The 19,800-nt window shown below is 33.7% G+C and overlaps 3 protein-coding genes across 6 annotated transcripts; all 3 read left to right on the top strand.

Moving 5' to 3' along the window:
- The first annotated feature begins 2,422 nt into the window (after positions 1 to 2,422).
- Positions 2,423 to 5,691, top strand: LOC142613251 (small ribosomal subunit protein eS19x-like). Its single transcript, XM_075785506.1, has 4 exons — positions 2,423 to 2,691; positions 4,124 to 4,214; positions 4,366 to 4,549; positions 5,346 to 5,691. The coding sequence occupies exons 1-4, from the start codon at positions 2,608 to 2,610 to the stop codon at positions 5,416 to 5,418; spliced, it is 432 nt and encodes a 143-aa protein (XP_075641621.1). The 5' UTR covers positions 2,423 to 2,607; the 3' UTR covers positions 5,419 to 5,691.
- Positions 5,692 to 9,248: 3,557 nt separating this feature from the next.
- LOC142623209 (large ribosomal subunit protein uL11c) lies at positions 9,249 to 11,651 on the top strand. The gene is made up of 4 exons (XM_075796610.1): positions 9,249 to 9,668; positions 9,829 to 10,001; positions 10,090 to 10,153; positions 11,312 to 11,651. Exons 1-4 carry the CDS (start codon positions 9,419 to 9,421, stop codon positions 11,521 to 11,523), a joined length of 699 nt encoding a protein of 232 aa, XP_075652725.1. The 5' UTR covers positions 9,249 to 9,418; the 3' UTR covers positions 11,524 to 11,651.
- A 4,653-nt stretch (positions 11,652 to 16,304) lies between these two features.
- LOC142613206 (metal tolerance protein A2-like) lies at positions 16,305 to 19,682 on the top strand. Of its 4 annotated transcripts, none has more exons than XM_075785447.1 (2): positions 16,305 to 16,654; positions 18,176 to 19,682. In XM_075785447.1, the coding sequence occupies exon 2, from the start codon at positions 18,176 to 18,178 to the stop codon at positions 19,484 to 19,486; it is 1,311 nt and encodes a 436-aa protein (XP_075641562.1). In that variant the 5' UTR covers positions 16,305 to 16,654; the 3' UTR covers positions 19,487 to 19,682. The 4 variants fall into 4 exon arrangements, with proteins under 4 accessions (XP_075641562.1, XP_075641570.1, XP_075641587.1 ...); XM_075785455.1 differs by having other exon boundaries at positions 16,398 to 16,647; XM_075785472.1 differs by lacking the exon at positions 16,305 to 16,654 and adding an exon at positions 16,728 to 17,077.
- The last annotated feature ends 118 nt before the right edge of the window (positions 19,683 to 19,800 follow it).

The raw sequence follows: 19,800 nt of genomic DNA, 5'->3' as shown, positions 1-19,800 counted from the left end.
TATATATCTTTTGGTCTGTGCGTTTTTTTTTTGGCAATAATTTTATTTGATATTAGTTGTACAACAAAATGTTTATTTTTCCATCTCAAAAAAAAAAATAAATTATTTTGAAATTTTACAATTGCCCGTGAAATACTATCAGATTTTGAGCTTGTTGGCACTGGGCACGAATTTGTGAATGGACGTTAAGCACGCAACTTGTCTAATATTGGGCCACTCTTCTCGTTTATTATTATTATTATTTATTAAATTTTCATGCTTCAAATTTCAAAGTTATGTACTTGTAGGAGTGTGCAATCAATCCACCATTCTGCCAAAATTGACCCGACCTAACTCGATCCAACCCAAGCTATTGGGTTGGCTCGATTTTTAGTGGTTGGTAGGTTGAGTTGGGTTATGAAAATTTTAATAACGGGTCGGGTTGAGTGCGGGTCATATCAATCACAAACCCGCTGAACCCGACTCGACCCACCTATATATTTAAAATTTAAATTATATATATTTAGAAATATATTATATTAATAATAATGTTTTCTCATATTCGACTCTTCCTATCTAAAACTCAATTATCTTGCAAACCCTAACAATCTTTTTCTCTCTTTGCCGCCTCTTACTCCCACTCTCACATTCCACTCCTATATGTTTATTTCTGAGTTGGGATACTAGTTCATATATATTTTGTTTATCTACTCAGTTGGATATATTTTGTTTATAACTGAGTTAGAATACTAGTTTATAAATATTTTATTTATCAACTCAGGTGACAGGTGAGATATATATATTTTTTCCTGCTCAAGTTAATAATAATAGTAATAAAAAAAAAAACTATCCAACCATGGGTTTAACCCGGCCCAACCCGATCCATGTGGGTTGGGTTGGGTTGCATCCCTGTGATGGATTGGGTTAGATTTTTTTTAACCCACCATGGTGGGTTCGGTCAAAAAATCTCTTCAACCCAACCCAACATGACTCATGCACACCCCTATGTGCTTGTGGTGTTTTTTTTTTTTTTTTCTATTGTAGTCAAATGGGCTAGGGTATAAGCTTAAAAATAGATTTGAACATGGATTGCAATAAATAGAGTAAGAATTTGGATTCTAATTAAATTTTTAATTATATTATATATATATAATTTAATAAATACACATATTTTTTTAGGACTATCTAATATATATATACATACACTGATGTACCATATTTATATATCCAAATACGTTATTCTCTTAGCCATACTTAGAGCATTCCCATCAAACATCCTAAAAAATTTAGCATTTACTACCTCAAAATACTACTTTTACAATTTTAACACCTCATTTTACAATATACCAAACATCAAACATTCTATTTTTTTTTTTTACAATTTCATTTAAATATTCTTTCTTTTAATATTTTTATTCATTTTTATTATTATTTCTCACTCTCCCTCCGCCTCTCTCTCCCACTGTATCTCCATCTTTCTCAACCCAGTCTAGAAGCTTCTCCCACCTCCATGGCCTGAGCTTTTCACCTCTAACCACGGCACTCAACAGCATTAAAAAAGAAAAAGAAGAAGAAACCACCCACCACACGGCCTCAACCCACGGCACAACCCACAACGACCAAATCAATCAACCCACACCCATAAGCCCAAGCCACCCCAATCAACTCATACCCACGACCATAAAACCACTCAAGGCTGTCAAAACTCACCCACAACCTAGATCCGAATTTACAAAACCCACTCACTCATACCCACGACTCAAGGCTTGTGATGGCTCCGGTGAGGCGATCTTGTGGGGTGGGCCAAGGCGATCTTGAAGAGTGTGAGGCTTGCGGTGGCTCCGGTGAGGTAGACCGTTAGAGACGAAGAGCATAGAGGGAGACAAAGAGCATAAAGAAAGAAGTAGTAAAAAAAAAAAAAAAAGACCTCGAGAGAGAGAAAGAAAGAGACATGAGAATAAAAAACTATTTTTTTGTTTTACAATCCAAGCTACAGTGAGCTTGTATTGATAGAAGCTCACTGTAGGAGTATGCCAAAAATTTTGCCATTTGAAATCTTTGATGGAGTGACTTTTTTGGTGTTTTGATGATAAAATTTAGCATATGCCCCTTTTAGCATCCTTAATGAGAATGCTTTTAGTGAGGCTTCCATTACACATTTACAATTCTTTGGTTAGCATAGTATTTTGTTTTGCTCATAACTTTGTAACTCAATTAACACTTCTTGAATTTTTATTTTTTTATGGGTTTTAATTAAGTCAACTGGTAAAGCTTGTAATGGTTGAATAAGAGACCTTGAGTTTAATCATCGTCTAGACCAAAAATTGGTCAATGATAAAAAGCTATCATAAAGAACAGATGCCATAAGTTAAAATTCTCTAAAAAAAAAAAAAAAATCTTATAAATAAAACTCCTAATTTTTCTAACCCAAAGGTTTAGTTTCGAATCCTATCTTTTATTAAAAAAAAAAAAAAAAAAAAAAAAAGAAGAAGAAGAGGGCGATTTAGTATTAAGGAGCACAGTTGGGGCAAATAGGTATTTTGGTTAGTCCTGCTCTCCCCAAAACCTCGTATACTTACGCCGCCGCAGAAGCATCAGCAAGAGCAAGAACAGAAGAAGAAGAAGAAGATGGAGGCAGCGAGAACCGTCAAAGACGTTTCCCCTCACGAGTTCGTCAAGTCCTACGCCGCTCACCTCAAACGCTCTGGCCGGGTCTCTCCCTCTTTCTCTTTCTCTTTCTCTATACATTAACACTTTTCTTTTTACATGTACATCTCTATATCTCTTGTTCTGTGAACCTACAAATTTACACTTCTAAACAAAACGTGTTATTTCAACGAAACCCATGCACCCGACTCAAAGATGGCTTTTTTGGAACCTTGATTCACTTGTGAAGCAATCTCAAAATTTGACAAACCTTATTGATTTTTGATTTGTTCTTCATAGTATGGAAATGCAATTCTGCTTTGTATTATTGGTTTGTTTGTCTCATGTCATGTCTTGTCTTTAGCTACTCTGTTCTGTACTGGGAAATTTTGATGTCAAGTTTCTTAGAAAGGATTAGGGATTCTACAAGTTAAACAAAAGAGAAAAAAAAAATTGGAGCTGTTATGGTAGCATGATGTGGTTGTGTGTTTTATAATTGTAAAACTTTATTTTGCTTCTGTTCTGTGATTTCTAATATTTTGGTCGTTAGCTCTGGATTTGCCATTAGTTTGCATGAAATAAAAAGATTTCTGTGATTCTATACTTTTCTATTGCTTGGGACTTTGTTATTATGTGCTTTGTGAATGTAGTTTTTTGTGTATGTTTATATGCCATCAGGGTCTTGCTTGTTCCCATATTTGTGTCAGGCGTTTAATTTGCTTTATTGAGGCTTTTGTTTTGTCAAGAGCATGTGGGCTTTCATGGGAATTAAGGGTTTTTTTAGTCAAGATATGAGCAACAGTTTTGAGCCACGCTGCTATGCTTGTTTCTTTGGCTTTGTAAAATTGACAAGTTGCGATCATTTATGGCGGTTTTTAACATGTCCTGCCAAAATTAATCTTTACAATCTCATCTCATATATGTTGTATAATCCCAAAATTTGTTTATTATACCCAAACTTTAGGTGATGTAAGTTAATTTTTTGAATTTTATTTATGATTTATATAACTACTATGGCAATGTCTATTCTTTTCCTATTCTTCAGTTAATGGGTTATCCATTATAATTACTTCTGAAGCTTTCTACTCTGAGATTTGCCTTTTATTTTGTGAGGCAAAATATGAATCTGCTCTGCACTGATCAAAGTTGTCAATACTGCACTGGAACAAATTATTTTGGTACTAGTTAATACAGGTGTACTGTTTTGGGTTATTTCTATATATGTAGCCCAGTACAGGCCAGTAATTTACTTAGTACGTTTCAGAGGGTATTTGTACCGGTTTAGTGGCAGCTTTGCTATCTCCATAATCCTTGCTATTGACATGAGATGTTTGATTGATATGGATGTATGGGCTGTTATGTGGTTACTTTTCTTATGCTGAAGTTTCTTGCTTGACTTATCAATCATGACTATGCACCAGATTTTTGTTGTACATTATTGGGTGGTGTTCTCATGTTTCCTTTCTCCATCTCCTTTTTTTTTTAATTTTTTTAATAGGTCGAGCTCCCTGAATGGACTGATCTTGTCAAGACTGCAACATTTAAGGAGCTTGCTCCGTATGACCCTGATTGGTACTACATTAGAGCCGGTGTGTCTCCTTCCTCACTGCCTCCTTCCTTTCTTTTCTCCCTAACCCCCCTCCCCAAAAAAAATAAAGGCTCGTGTACACACATGGACAAATACAAATATAGTAGAATTTTGCATCTTGGTTTCTATTTTTAACTTAATTTGAACTGTAGCTTCCATGGCAAGGAAGATCTACTTGAGGGGGGGTCTTGGTGTTGGTGCCTTCAGAAGGATCTATGGAGGAAGCAAGAGGAATGGCAGTCGCCCACCCCATTTCTGTAAAAGCAGTGGATCTATTGCTCGTCACATACTTCAGCAATTGGAGACAATGAAGATCATTGAGATCGACTCAAAGGGGTGAGTATCTTTGTCATCATTTCGGGTTCATGATTAAAGAATATAAAAAAATGATTAGATGGCAATGTGTCTGATTTAATATATAATATTTCAACACCCCCTCTGCCCTGCTCTTTTTCCTACATTACCTAAATTATTCATTGGAAAAAAGTAAGGCTTCTGACATGGTTCTTTTCTTAGTATCAAAATTAAGGCTCCATTTACCTAGATAAAATATATCCAAGGAAGTTTTTTTTATTTCCTTGCTGATAAATGTAATATTGTGCCAAGAGTCTTGTATCTCAACTAACACTTCTTGTTGTTTCAAAGATGTCCCAGGTTCAAATTCACCCTCCCCCAACTGCTGATATTTAAAATAAAAAAAAAATGTAAAATTGTGTGCAGAAGGGGATTCTTTATTGGATATGTCTTAATAAGACATGGCAACTTTTCCTTCAATTTTTCTTGCTCAATGAAAGTGAAGCATTAAGAAAACAGCTTTTAATTTCCCAAGGAAATTAAGTAAGTTATTTCTTGGGTTTATAGTCACACAAGAAAGAATTCTTTCTAAATTTAATCTCAGTTTGTTTCTGCTGTTCTCACTGTTCTTAGTTTGTGGATCAGTTTTTAGAACTATTTTTGTTCTAAAATGGGTTCTGAATGAATTTTATTTACATGACTCAATCACATATTGGTTCTTTGATATGTTAGTATGTTACTATGTCAATTTTGAAGACATCATGTGATGACTGTTTTTCATTGACATATGGCATCACGTATACTTGATACGTAGAACTGTTCTATTCTTGTTTGCCAGTGGGAGGAAAATCACATCCAGTGGCCGGCGAGATCTGGATCAAGTTGCTGGACGGATTGCACTAGCCCATTGAGAGGTTGATGCAGGCTTGTTGAAGATTGAAAGATATTTAAGAATTTTGGAATTTAGTTTTTTCAGTGGAAGTTTTGATATAAGAAGGCATTGTTATTTAATTTTCTGCTTTGGCTGTGATTTTTTTTTTTTTTTTTTGATGAAGGTGGCTTCTATGAGGGTTCACTATACTGGTTGTTTCGCGTCTTTTGACTTTGTTCTTCAATCACTAAACCTACCATTTGATACCATTCTTATTAAATGACTTATGTTTAATGACTTCCATTGCTTTTAAGTGGTATTGTGCCTGTCCTAATAAATGTGATTACACATCTCATGCAGACGCCCTTGCACTCATACTAACTACTCGCTTGGTGATTTTGTGAAACTGTTGTTTGGAACTTTGGATTGATTTTGATGGTTTTTGTGTTATGCTACGTGGTATGAGTTTTGCAAACTGTGGAATGCTTTGTTTGAAACAGAATTTAGGTCCCAACCATGGACTCGAAACAGGACTTGATGTTTGTGAGTAACAGTTCAAGCATAATGCGTTTAGAATTTGAGATAGTAGGAGTTGGTTGTGATCGGCCCAGTGTTGAAATGCTACACTTCTGTTAAGTTGCATTTCAGTTCAGTTTGATCCATCTGGTTCATATGGTCCACTTTAGTCCATTTGGTCAACTTGTTCCACTTCATTACATATCAGTCTATTCGTTTCACTTTGGTTCGTTTTGATCTATTTTGGACTGATTAGGTCTTAAATTGTTTCTATTTGTAGATTGCCTTTTAGCTTTGGGCTCAAAAAAATTTTCTTAATTTTTGGGTTAAAAAGTATAAAATTTTATTTTATTTGGGCCAAACTATTTAGCTTTTGGCTAAAAATGCAAAAAAAAAAAAAGAATTAGAAATTAGATGGACACTAAAATGCATAAAAAATAAAAAATATTTAAAATATTACCTTAATATTCAAGTTTCAATAGTATACATTATACTTGTATTTGGAAAGAAGAAAAAAAATGTTACAATTCTAAACTTGTATAATAATTTAAACCTAATAACATATTACATGTGTTCTATGAAATGAGGTGCGAATTTTTTGTTTTTTTGTTTTTTTTTTTTAAATTCTTGGATATATTCAAATTCGTGGTTTTAAAAACCAAATTGACTGGCTCATTCACCCAAAAATCAAACCCTCAACCAGATAAAAGCCATAAAAACTTGGAACGAGACACTTTTCCAATTTTTTGACTGTTCGGGCTTTTAAAACCACTAGTGTTGGCTGTACGTGTAAGGCACGTGCTACCCCAATAGTGAGAAAATTAATACAGATTTTGTGTGTGAAACTGTGAATTTTGGCTCATCTAATTTGACTATATTAAAAAAGAAGTCTAATAATACAACAAAATATCACAATATCTTCATTTTTAGGATCTGAATAGATATTTTTTATTTTATTTGAGAGAAATGCTACATTCATAATATTTTTAGAACAAATTCTAAATGACAAGTTATTATTGGTTTTAAATTGATAATATTGTTATTGTTATTCTCAAAACATTTATATTTTATTATTTTATTTCGATTCGTAAGAAATTAATACTTCAATATTTGTAAAAAAAATTGTGAAATTTGTTGTGTTGGTATAATAATATATATGCCAACTTACATAAATATTTAAAAGAAAAAAAAATTACAAACTGATTACTGGAAAAAAAAAAAAAACTTTAGGCACGGTAGAAATTAATGTTAAAATATTGTGGACTTAGCATTTTTTTATTTGATCTATAAGAAAGTGAAATCTCAACAATTGTGAAAATATTTTGATAATAATAAGTGTTGTAACATTTTTTCAAAACATTTATTTTCAGTTGTGGTTAGTCACAACCTTATATTTTATTATTTTATTTTGACTTGTAAGAAATTGACACGTTAATAATTGTGAAAATATTTTGAAATTTGTTATATCAGTATAAAAATATATATGACAGCTTACATAAATATTTCAAAGAAAAAAAAAAACATAAACCGATTATTGGAAAAAAAATAAATAAAACTTTAGGCACGGTAGCTACAGTGCCAGTTGAATAAACCAAAAGCACTGTAGCTCCAATACTATCTATCAATAATAGCTTACCTATGATTTGTTGTGAAATTAATGTTAAATTGTTGTAGATTTAGCATTTTTTTTATTTGATATATAAGAAACTGAAATCTCAACAATTGTGAAAATATTGTGATAACAATAAATGTTGTAATATTTTCCCAAAAAATTTATTTTCAATTGTGGTCACAGTCTCATATTTTATTTTTTTTATTTCGACTTGTAAGAAATTGATACCTCAATAATTGTGAAAATATTGTGAAATTTGTTGTGTCAGTATAACAATATATATGCCAGTTTATATAAATATTTAAAAGAAAAAAAAAACACAAACTGATTACTGGCAAAAAAAAACTTTAGGCACTGTAGAAATTAATGTTAAAATGTTATGGACTTAGCATTTTTTTTATTTGATCTATAAGAAACTGAGATCTCAACAATTATGAAAATATTGTGATAACAATAAGTGTTGTAACATTTATTTAAAACATTTATTTTCAGTTGTGGTTGGCTACAGTCTCATATTTTATTATTTTATTTTGACTTGTAAGAAATTAACACGTCAATAATTGTGAAAATATTGTGAAATTTGTTGTGTCAATATAACAATATAAATGTTAGCTTACATCAATATTTAAAAGAAAAAAAAAAAAGCACAAACCGATTACTGGAAAAAAAAAATACTAACTAAACCAAAGCACTATTGTAGCTATAGTGCTATAGTGTATTGTGATAACAATAAGTGTTGTAATAATTTTTTAAAACATTATTTTCGGTTTTGGTTGGCTATAATCTTATATTTTATTATTTTATTTCGACTTGTAAAAAATTGACACATCAATAATTGTGAAAATATTGCGAAATTTGTTATGTCAGTATAACAATATAAATGTTAGCTTACATCTATATTTAAAAGAAAAAAAAACACAAACCGATTACTGAAAAAAAAATCTCATATTTTATTTTATTATTTTATTTCGACTGATAAGAAATTGACACGTCAATAATTGTGAAAACTAACCAAAGCACTGCTGTAGCTATAGTGTTACAGTGTATTGTGATAACAATAAGTGTTGTAATATTTTTAAAAATATTTATTTTCAGTTGTGGCTGGCTACAGTCTCATATTTTATTATTTTATTTCGATTTGTAAGAAATTGACACGTCAATAATTGTGAAATTTGTTGTGTCAATATAACAATATAAATATCAGCTTACATCAATATTTAAAAGAAAAAAAAACACAAACGGATTATTGGGAAAAAAAAAACCAATTTCATATTTTATTTTATTATTTTATTTCGACTGGTAAGAAATTGACACATCAATAATTGTGAAAATATTGTGAAATTTTTTATGTCAGTATAATAATATAAATGTCAGCTTACATCAATATTTAAAAAGAAACACAAACTGATTACTAAAAAAAAAAAGGAAAAAAAAAAACTTTAGGCACTGTAGCTACCGTGCCAGTTGAATAAACAAAAAGGTTGAAAAAAAAAATCACTAAACCAAAACACTGTTGCAGCGACAGTACTGCACAGTGTTTTGCACTGGATGCATAGTGCCAAAGCACTGTGTGTGCATTCGTGCTTTTATTATATAGATGATAATTAGTTATTGAATTTTGTTAATATGTGTATTAAGGATACACAATAATTAATTATTTTTTAAAATATTTTTTTTTGGAGTTGAAAAAGTATTCACAACTTAGTTATTATATAAAACGGGCAGCGTTTAAGAACAAAAGTGGGAAGCAAAACGACAGCGTCCAAAGGGGCATTTAATTCATTGACAATTGAGAAAGCGCTGAGTTCGGGTTTTATCCAAAAGGAAAACACTTGTGCTGCCTAGCTGTGGACTGCAGAGGTGACTCTAATCGGAAACAATACAGACTACAGATAAAAGAGTCCGTCAGTCAATGGCTTCTGCTTCCTTCTCCACTCTTCATCTCACTACTCCAACAACCCTTTCTTCTTCTTCTTCCACCACCAACAATGTTCAGAAGCTTTCTTCTTCTCTTTTCTCTTCACCCATCTCCATTTCCAGCTTCTCTTCAAACCCCAACAACACTTTCCATTTCCTCAACAGCAAACTTGTTTCTCCCACTCCAAGGCGTCTCTCTGTCATCGCCATGGCTCCTCCTAAGCCCGGTGGCAAATCCAAGAAAGGCAAGTTTTTTTTAGAATGATACCGTAATTCACACTATCCACTGTAGAATTATTTCAATGTTGTGTATCGTGGTTTTTGTATAAGTAGTGTATATAGAAGAACATTGAGGATTTGTAGGAGTTTGAGAAGTTGGTTAATTTGAGTGGTGATGAATTGCAGTGGTGGGAATGATAAAGCTGGCTCTAGAGGCAGGGAAGGCGACACCGGCGCCGCCTGTGGGGCCGGCACTGGGTTCCAAGGGTGTAAATATCATGGCTTTCTGTAAGGACTACAATGCCAGGACAGCTGACAAGGCTGGTTATGTTATTCCTGTTGAAATTACTGTCTATGATGTAAGTTCTTTTTATTCCATTCCTTGCTTCTATTTCTTTTGTAATTAGTATTTTTCTTATCATTGTTATTGTTTTTTTTTTTTTCCAGGATAAAAGCTTTACTTTCATTTTGAAGACACCCCCTGCTTCAGTTCTGCTCCTAAAAGCCGCAGGTATGCTTCTTTAACAATGCCCATCATGTGTTTGATTGTTTTACCCTTCGTTTGTTTGGCATTTACTGAATGTATTTTAGCAGTGTGTTCTGGGGCAATTATTAATTTGATGTAGTAGCTTATTGAGTGGTTATTACTTGAATCAAGTTTCGTTTTAATACATCCAACGTGTAATGTTACAGCTTACAAGTAGAATCTAGAAAACTAGAATTTTCCCATCACTGATGTTTTCATATGGGAAAATTTACTTATTTGAAAAAATGGAGCATCTTTGATTTGATTTCGGCATTGACTTTGATCGTGCTAGATGAAAAGCGAACTCATTATTATTATCTTGCTAAGGGCTCATTAAAATACTCAGAATGGAGAAATTGTGCGGAAAGTTTACTACGCTCTTTGAAAGGCCTCGTAAATGAAATACTCATCTACAAACATAATGAGCGAGCACCTGACAGTGGCTCCAGACCATAACTTTTGAGATGCTTAAATCCTAATGAACTACAAATATGATGAACTTTAAAAGGGGAGAGTTTGGAATTATTTGATTTTGTTCTATACAATTAATTTGAGGTGGAAAAAGTGCTCGATCGTGGTGTCATAATGCCATTGGCTCTTGTCCTTGTATCAACCTTCTAAGTTTGATTTTCAGTACCATGGTTGAAAACATTAGAAGTAAGTTCATATAATAACAAAGAAACTCAGAATGACTAATTAATAATTGCAGGAGAAGAGCAGATGTGACTCTGAGGGTGGTCTAATAGCTATGATGTTGAATGAAATATGTTTTGATTAAACCATCTTTAGACTTTTTCGCAAATTCAACACAGAACTTAAGGCTAGGGGGCTAGCTTTCCTTTCTCTACTATGTATTGGTTTTGATTGTCTCTGCCACATGTGCTATAGTTCCTGCTATTTTGTTGGGAAAAATTCAAGTCTTCTAGAGAATTCAACTTCGAGGTGGTTACCCTGGTCCCTGATGATATGTATTGCTGGCATGCGTAGAAAGTTTATACTTTATAATGACTTGTTATTATGATGTTATGAATAAACTATTGATGATGACTTTTTATATAGGTTTAAAAAATTAGAGAATTTTCTTCTCTCGTATAAATTCCACTATTGAATAGTGATAGCTTAATTATGCTGATTGATATGTAGGCGTAGAGAAAGGTTCTAAAGACCCAAAGATGGAGAAAGTAGGCAAGGTCACCATCGAGCAATTGCGCACAATTGCTGCTGAAAAGCTGCCAGACTTAAATTGCACAACTATTGAATCAGCAATGAGAGTTATAGCAGGGACCGCAGCTAACATGGGAATTGATATTGACCCTCCAGTTCTCGAACCCAAAAAGAAGGTGGAACTTGTGTAGATCCCATTGTTCTTTATTTGCTTGTTTTTTTTCTTTATTGTATTTAGGAATCATCTTTGTGTAAGAAGATCAATAAATTCTTGATTTTATTAAACTATACCTTCTATTTTGGTCTTCTGGGCATAAAATTCTTCTTGAATGAAGTTGACCGGATAGGGAGAGCGCCATTATTCTAGTACCTCTCAATCTCTTGTGGTGGATATGCTCCCACCAAGCCCTAATCCTACTGTTTTCCTGAAGTTCATTATTCATAGCTTGGCAATGAGTAAAGAAGAATCAGATGCTTTAATTGATCGACTTGAAGTGATCTTTCGGTCTGTTGTGCAAATTGGGTTTCAATAATTTTTTACTTCAAGAATAGAATGAGAGGAATTTGCACTAAGGTCCCCCCACTCACTCTTTTTCCGATTTTCCCCTACCTTATTGACTAGGAATATCCTCCAAGCAACAAAGAAGGATGGTAAAAGTTAAAGGTTGTGAGAAGTAATTGTATTAGTACAAAAAAGTGGAAAGTTCAGAAGTCTTAGACAAATGGTTAAATTCAAAAAGAGAAAATCAAAGAAAAAATTGTTGCAATTTGCTTGAGCGAGAATTGAGTAAAGAGTCAAGCAAACTCTTGGAGATTGCACATTTGTGTCGAACTTCAAATGGTCATATTTCACTAATTTCAAATTCAAATTGGGATTAATTTGTGTCCATATTTTGAAACTATAGATGTCTAATTTTTCAATGAAACACGTGTCGCCAAAAAAATTGTTATGATGAAAAAGACATGGGTAAAAAGATCATCAACTCATCATCTTTGAGTGAATCATAATTTTGTTGTCTTTGAACGACTTTTGATTTTTGCACCAAATTAAATCCTAATTCAATTCTATTGACACAATCCAAATTTGATATGTTTTGACGCTAAACTTTGTCAACACTTATGAATCCTTACCAGGGGTCATGTAGTTGGAATACGTTTCTACCACTTTGGGCTTAGTTTTTTTTCACTATGTAACGATGTTTTAGTGAAATCATAGGACTAAAGAATCAGCTATGCTATGAAGTTGGCAGCTTCCCATGCCAGAGACAGAGAGAAGGCACCAGTCTTGATGCTGATCTAGACATGACACACGCACCCTTCTAAGGATTAAGCAGAACATGGAAGACAATATAAATACAATTAAGGCCCAGCGTGCAAGTAGGTTTTGGTCAATTTTGCTAAAAAAACGACAAGTCGTTTTTGGTCTGACGAAGAAACCATGGTCGGGTTCTAAATTATTATTATCCGTAGAAAAAATTTTCAGGACATCAATGGAGACCTTGACTTATTTTTACCACCAAATACCAATTATGGGGTTTGGAGTTTGGACTGCAGCGAAAACATGGAAAATGTGACACAACTAGGAACATCATTTTGGATGATAATGATAGCATTTTCTTAATGGAAATAATACTTTTAAGTTGTAACCCACTTCACTGTACTATTTTTGTCAATATATACACGTACATATATATTGTGGGGGGCAAAAAGATCCTGATGAGAATGTGGGTCTTTTGGGCCGTGTTAAGGAAGGCCGACCTGCTACTGGGTTTAGAATTTGTTGGTACTATGGGTCGGCCCATACACCGAGGGTCCGGGGATCCAGCCGAGGGTGAACTTATCCTCGGACGGACACCGAAGAACTCGGGGTTTCGCAATAAAGATTAGGGGATGACACGGTTAAGACCAATGGTTAAAAGGGGTAAACCCTAGAATGCACCAGAAGCACTGGTGTTGAAGAAATGTCAAAGATAAAGGCTGCTACCTCCACATTAAAGACCCTGCACCTACCACCCTGGCCGCATTGATGGGGAAGTGACACCTGAACAGTGGAAGAGAAACTTCTGGTTACTATTCAAAGGCATTGGGAAAAGAAATATCTAGGTTAAAGGGGAGGTAAAGCAACACGTGTAAAAGGTATTCGAGAGAGTAGTATTTAAGGAGGAATCTAAGAAAGAAAGGGGGATCTCCTTCTTTGTAACCTAAAAAGAAAGAGAAAAAGAAAGAGAGAAAAATTATATAAGAACAGTTCTCGGCTTACGTCCGAGCAGATTGATTCATAGCATTCTTTGTTGTTTTTAAGTGTTTATAATCTTTAGCTTGCTATTTAATACTCAAACACTTCTAACCTGGGTTTCAAGCCCACACTCTACAAATTACATTGTTTAAGGCTCGTTGGGCCTGAGCCCGTAACTGTTCTTGGGGCCAGGTGCAATTGTGCACTTACATATATACTTTTCAAGTTTAGCACTATAGTAGTATTTAATTATTAAGGCTAGACGCACTTAGCTAGGTGAGTATATATATATATATATTGTTTGATAAAAGCGATAGTTATTTTATTTATGAAGTAAAATCGTTTTGTACAATGAAATGTTAACATGGACAGTTCTCTGGTCAAATATTAAAATTATATTTCTCCATATATTATCCAGTAAAGTTTGAGCCACATCCATGTAAAAAGTTTCTTGAGTTGCTCTTGGAATATCCTGCTTATTTGTTTGTTTTTTCATCATTCTCGCCGTAAAATTTTCTAATTCCTTGACAAATTTCCAATTGTCTCCATATTCCTTAGGATTCTGACCTATTGTAGGTAAAAAAGACCAGCCAAGACTTTCGGCCAAAATACCCTCTCTACACCGTGTCCTTTTAAGCTCTTCAACTGATTTTTATTTCCATAATTTCAATGGAAGAGGGGAGATTTAAAACCGACGGAAACTTCAGAAGGTGTACGCCACAATACTCTTGACTCAACTGAGTGTTATTACACCAAAAAGAGGAGCCAAAAACTCTCATTTTTTATATTTATTAGTAACATATAATTATGAGTAGTTTTAGCCTCTAAAACCACTGATTTTTTCAAATTTTTTTGTCACACCTCTAATGTGGCTTCATTTATCATACTATATCACGTCACAATTATGGCAAGAAATTGTGAAAATTTTAATGGTCCTAGACTTTTCCTATAATTATTATGAATAAACAACAAATAAAGAATTCACTCGCTTTTATGACCAAAAAATCTAGGGACACACTTTGTCACACTTTGTGCCTTTGACTCCAAATTAAAAAAATCAGCTTATTTTACTATTTAGTTTATTTTTTGATATTATTTATGGGTCTCATTACACTTTTTAATATTATTCATGAGTCCTACTGTACTATTTTAGTTAACTTTTATACTTTCAACAAAAAGTTTTTAATTTCGATAAAATAAACAGATCTCAAACAGACATTGTAATTTGCACATATATCAAATGATGATTAGATAATTTTTTATAAAGTATCAATGATGATACATGTGCTAGTTCACCAAGAATAGTAATGATACATGTGCTAGTCATGAGAAAGCGTGTGGCAAAGTGTGGGACATTAAGAGAATTACTTTTAGGACCTTTGAGCATAAAACCACGTCATATCTCTTGTCTCTCACCCTCTGTCTCAATTTAAGCGATTGATTTATGTTTGGCATAGTGGATGCACATTGGGTAATTTTAGTCATATATGGAATGTTACATTGCCAATTTTATGTTTTTGGATTGTGAGTTGTACTGACAATAAGGGCTATTGCATTGCAACACTTTAAAGTAAGAGATAATTCCCAATATGCTCATATCGTATGTGCAAGTAGAAAGAAATGAGAAATTATTTGTTTTACAATGTTTATATTTTTTTAAAGTTATGTATTCACATTTTCAAGAATGTCAAAATTTTACAAATGATGTAAATAAGTATATAACTATGAATACTGTTGGATGTAAAATAATCAAAGCTCAAAAATAAAATTTCCTTATTAAAGCCTTTTTTTTTAATGCTAGCTAAATATATAGTAAATGCTCATCATGCACCATAGGGGTGCATGTATTAATTTGTTAGTGTCAAGTACAAAAATTTATAAAAAATTTTATGGTTTTAATATTTTTTATATGGTCCAATTAATGTATGTCTTTTAATGAGAATTGAAAAAACTGTCAAACTTTTTTTTTTTATTGTGTTTTCAATTCTCCATAAAACTTTTCTTAAAAGTTTACTAATATATGCCTTAATGGCATACGTTAATAAAATCCTTTTTATATTTCATTAAGTAGTTTTTTCCTTAGAGGGCGTTTGGATACGAATTAATTCACGTTGCGTTTCCTTGCTGCGTTTTCCTTTTTTTTTTTTTTTTTTTTTTTTTTTTTTTTTTTTCTGGGCACGCGTTTCAGGATGCAGAGGCTACTGTTCATGCACTGTGCATGAACAGTAGCCGCAATAGTGGACCAATTCAACCGTGAACAGTGCACTGTATACTATTCATGGACCCACAAAATTCACTTTTCAGTAACTTTTTTATTAAAAATAGGTCTCACGGCACTATTCACATATTTAAAAATTATTTTGCTACAGTGTTTTCAGTTTTCAGTTTTCAGTTTCAGCAAAATAAGTTCTATCCAAACGGACCCTTAAGCAACCCATAAAGTAAAATATTTATTCTTCCTAATTTTCAAGTTGTGGGATTAATATGGCTTGTTCTTCCTATAATCACCGACTTAATAAAAAATAAATATTTTAATTTTGAGAATCAACAATAATAAATAATTAATGTTATAAAAAAAATAAATTATAACCTCGAATTGTACCTAAAAGGCTAAAAGTGGCTAAAGTATATTCTATTAGTATTAATTTAATCACACAAAAAAAGTACTATTGTATTAGTATTAAAATGACACTCTTATAATGATTGCTGAGGAGTGAGGAGTCGGGACTAAAAGGGTGAAAAGGTGGCGCTAGCTGCCCAAAAGGGTGAAAAGGTAAAATTGTAGAGTCCTTAATTGACATTGATTTAGTACCAAACAAACTCCTCTCAAAACATAAATCTAGAATCTTTTTTATTTCTTCTCCGAAACACCTTTATCTGTTTGAGGTTTTGCCTTGGACCGTTCTTTCTCTGTGTCCATTAAATACACAAATAACATTGTGTAGTTTTAGGAGTAGCTCTCTTTTTTTTTATTCCAAAACGCTGAGGACCACCACCACCACCACCACCGCCCAAAAGCTGCTTTGTGTTGCTTCAAACTTTTGCTTTTGCAGACTGAATCATACTGTTCAGATTGAAGGTTCAGGGTATCTCTCTCTCTTTTTCTCTCTGTAAAGTTATCTGTTTTATTTCAGTGCATCCATTGGAATCCAATGCTTTTTGGGTTTTCAAGATTCATGAGGCTGTATGTGTTTTTCTTTTTCTTTTTTTATTTTTTTATTTTTTAATATTATTATGAATATAATATTAAACCCTTTCAAATCCTTTTCTAGAAGAAAAGTTGTGCCTTTAACGCATTGATGGGAGAAAGCATGTTGCTTTGTATTCCTTTTTGGGATGTTTGATAAGTAACGTGATATGAAGTTTTTATATGCGTTATGGGTTTCGTGATTTTTGGATTCTTGTGGGGGGATATTTGGAATTAGCTCGTTTATGGATTAGTGGGTTTTGGCTGGTTTTGTGTTTTGTCTTATTAATGGACTGTAATTGGAGGTCTTCGAATAGTTGAGGTATGTATATAGGTGTTTATTCAATGCTTGATTTGTTTGTGGGATTGGTCGGTCTTGTTGGCTGAGATTAGCTTTCCATGATTGGTTAATTTTTGTTTCTGTTGTTTCTTTTTGTTTTTTTTTTTTTTGATAAACATGCAATCAGTTGGTAACACAGTGCGGATGGACCCGTATTAATATTTATTCTATGCATCTTTAATACCTTTGATATAGGATAATGGGTGTTTTTGTTTGTTTTAAATCATTGAGTTCTGTGTGAAAATTTAGAGGGCAAAATATGTGATCCCCAATCTCCTTTTGAGAATTTTGAAAAAATTAATTAAGTTTTTTGGTTGTATTGTGTTTCGTTTGATAACATGCAATAAGTTTTGATTTTACTGTTCTGAGAGTTTGTTTTGCTCAAGATTTAACTTGTGCTGATTAGTTTTCTAACCTTAGCTTTAGGAATGGATTATAATGCTGGGTCACTGATTGTAGCAGATTCATCATAGGATGATGGATATGTTTGAGCTGCATAAAACACCTTTCAATCAACATGACAAATAAGTGAAACTGTTGTTTGCTCTCAATACAATAGCATTGTAGGGCTCTGAATATATTGTAGGGATGTCTGTTTGTACTTGCTTATTTGTTGGTCCTAGCAAGGACTAAATTATTAGTAAATGCAATTATTATGGTGATTAATTACAATAAAATGAAGTAAAGAAAAGGATTAAAATGTGGTGGAAAAAGAAAAGAAAAGAAAAGGTAAATACGCTACCCATTCAAGAGCTATTCCTTCATCCAGCTATTAGCAGAGGAAACATGCTGTCTTAGGCGTTTTTGGTTGCTTCTATAAAGGGACAATTCAAGGGTTCACATTGCTGAAGTTCACATGCAAAGTTGAAAAGGAATTTTTGGTTCCATTGATGGATTCCTATCATATTGCCTATGCTTGTTTCTGCTGCAGTGTTCTGCACGGTCTCTAATAAGTAATCCAATGATGCAATAGATTTATGATTTTTTTTTTATCTTGTATATAGCAAAATGATAGGCTTGCATGTGCTTTTACTAAATCCGAAAAGGAATTCATTTTTGTCATTTTTCGTTAATTTACAGATGGAAGTGCAAAATTCTGAACATGGTCATATAATTGAAGTGTGTGGAGATGTGCAAGCTGCAGCAACGAGTTTCACAGGGAGTAAGATTTGTGGGGAAGCACCATGTGGATTTTCAGATGCTAAAGCCAGTTCCAAAGATGCCAAGGAACGGTCAGCATCTATGCGGAAACTTTTGATTGCTGTTGTACTGTGTATCATTTTCATGAGTGTCGAAGTCGTTGGAGGTATTAAAGCCAACAGTCTTGCAATTTTGACTGACGCAGCTCATCTATTGTCCGATGTGGCTGCATTTGCAATATCTTTATTCTCACTTTGGGCATCAGGATGGGAGGCAACACCACGTCAGTCATACGGTTTCTTCAGGATTGAAATATTGGGTGCTCTTGTTTCCATACAGATGATATGGCTTCTTGCTGGGATCCTTGTTTATGAAGCTATTGCTAGAATTATCAATGATACTGGAGAAGTTCAGGGCTTTCTCATGTTTGTAGTTTCTGCGTTTGGTTTGGTGGTTAATATTGCCATGGCTCTCTTGTTGGGACACGATCATGGTCATGGTCATGGCCATGGCCATGTACATGATCATGGACATGGTGGACATGATCATGGCCATGGTGATCATGGTCATAGCCATGGTGGTCATGATGAATTGCATAACCATAGTTTAACTGTTACCACCCATCATCGCCATCATCATCACAATCATCATGATGAGGGGGACTCTGAACATCATGATCATCATGACGAGGGGAACTCCATAAATGACCGTGAACACCATCATGATCACAAAGCTGATCACGCCGAGCCTCTACTGAAGAAATGCTGTGAAGGTGAAAAGAAGCCAAAGGATGAAGCTAAACAGAAGAAGCAACGGAATATTAACGTACAGGGGGCTTATCTTCATGTACTTGGGGATTCCATTCAGAGTGTTGGGGTGATGATTGGTGGGGCAATTATATGGTATAAGCCTGAATGGAAGATTATTGATCTGATATGTACCCTTGTATTCTCTGCAATTGTGTTGGTCACAACAATCAGGATGCTGCGGAACATTCTGGAGATTTTGATGGAGAGCACACCCAGAGAAATTGATGCCACAAAGCTTGAGAAAGGCCTGTGTGAGATGGATGAGGTAGTTGCTATCCATGTGCTGCACATTTGGGCCATAACCGTAGGGAAAGTCTTACTGGCTTGCCATGTCATAATTAAGCCCGATGCTGATGCTGATATGGTACTGGACAAAGTTATAGACTATATCAGGAGAGAGTACAAGATCAGTCACGTGACTATTCAGATAGAACGCCAGTAGATACTAAGAGAGTAATTGATGATATAGGTAGCATGTTGCAATTGGTGGGTTTGGACATGTCTTGGAAGTTTCAAAATTTTTTTTCTTCTTCTATATATTCAAGATTGTCTGCTATATGGCTGGTCCTTTTAGTATCTGTACATTGCAGAGAGAAGAATTCCTATTTAGTATATCTCTTCATGCAACAATTTTTCAATCTCTCTACATTTGCATTTATTATCAGTTGCTGAAATAGATCTTTGTTCAGTAGCCATCAAAATTAAGAGCTATTGATATGAATGGTCTAAATTGTTCAAAAGTAGGCGTGGGCCTGC

Source organism: Castanea sativa, chromosome 1 (assembly GCF_040712315.1).
Source record: "Castanea sativa cultivar Marrone di Chiusa Pesio chromosome 1, ASM4071231v1".
In the NCBI taxonomy this organism is placed as follows: Eukaryota; Viridiplantae; Streptophyta; class Magnoliopsida; order Fagales; family Fagaceae; genus Castanea; species Castanea sativa.
The sequence above is the reverse complement of the archived record's forward strand: the minus strand, read 5'-3'. Positions and strand labels throughout refer to the sequence as shown.

Excerpts from the sequence above, each read along its gene's own strand:
- LOC142613251 (XM_075785506.1), top strand. The coding sequence starts at position 2,608 with ATGGAGGCAGCGAGAACCGTCAAAGACGTTTCCCCTCACGAGTTCGTC. Across the intron at positions 2,692-4,123 it reads ACCTCAAACGCTCTGGCCGG|GTCGAGCTCCCTGAATGGAC; the intron begins GTCTCTCCCTCT and ends TTTTTTTAATAG. Across the intron at positions 4,215-4,365 it reads TTGGTACTACATTAGAGCCG|CTTCCATGGCAAGGAAGATC; the intron begins GTGTGTCTCCTT and ends TTTGAACTGTAG.
- LOC142623209 (XM_075796610.1), top strand. The coding sequence starts at position 9,419 with ATGGCTTCTGCTTCCTTCTCCACTCTTCATCTCACTACTCCAACAACC. Across the intron at positions 9,669-9,828 it reads CGGTGGCAAATCCAAGAAAG|TGGTGGGAATGATAAAGCTG; the intron begins GCAAGTTTTTTT and ends GATGAATTGCAG. Across the intron at positions 10,154-11,311 it reads TCTGCTCCTAAAAGCCGCAG|GCGTAGAGAAAGGTTCTAAA; the intron begins GTATGCTTCTTT and ends ATTGATATGTAG.
- LOC142613206 (XM_075785447.1), top strand. The coding sequence starts at position 18,176 with ATGGAAGTGCAAAATTCTGAACATGGTCATATAATTGAAGTGTGTGGA.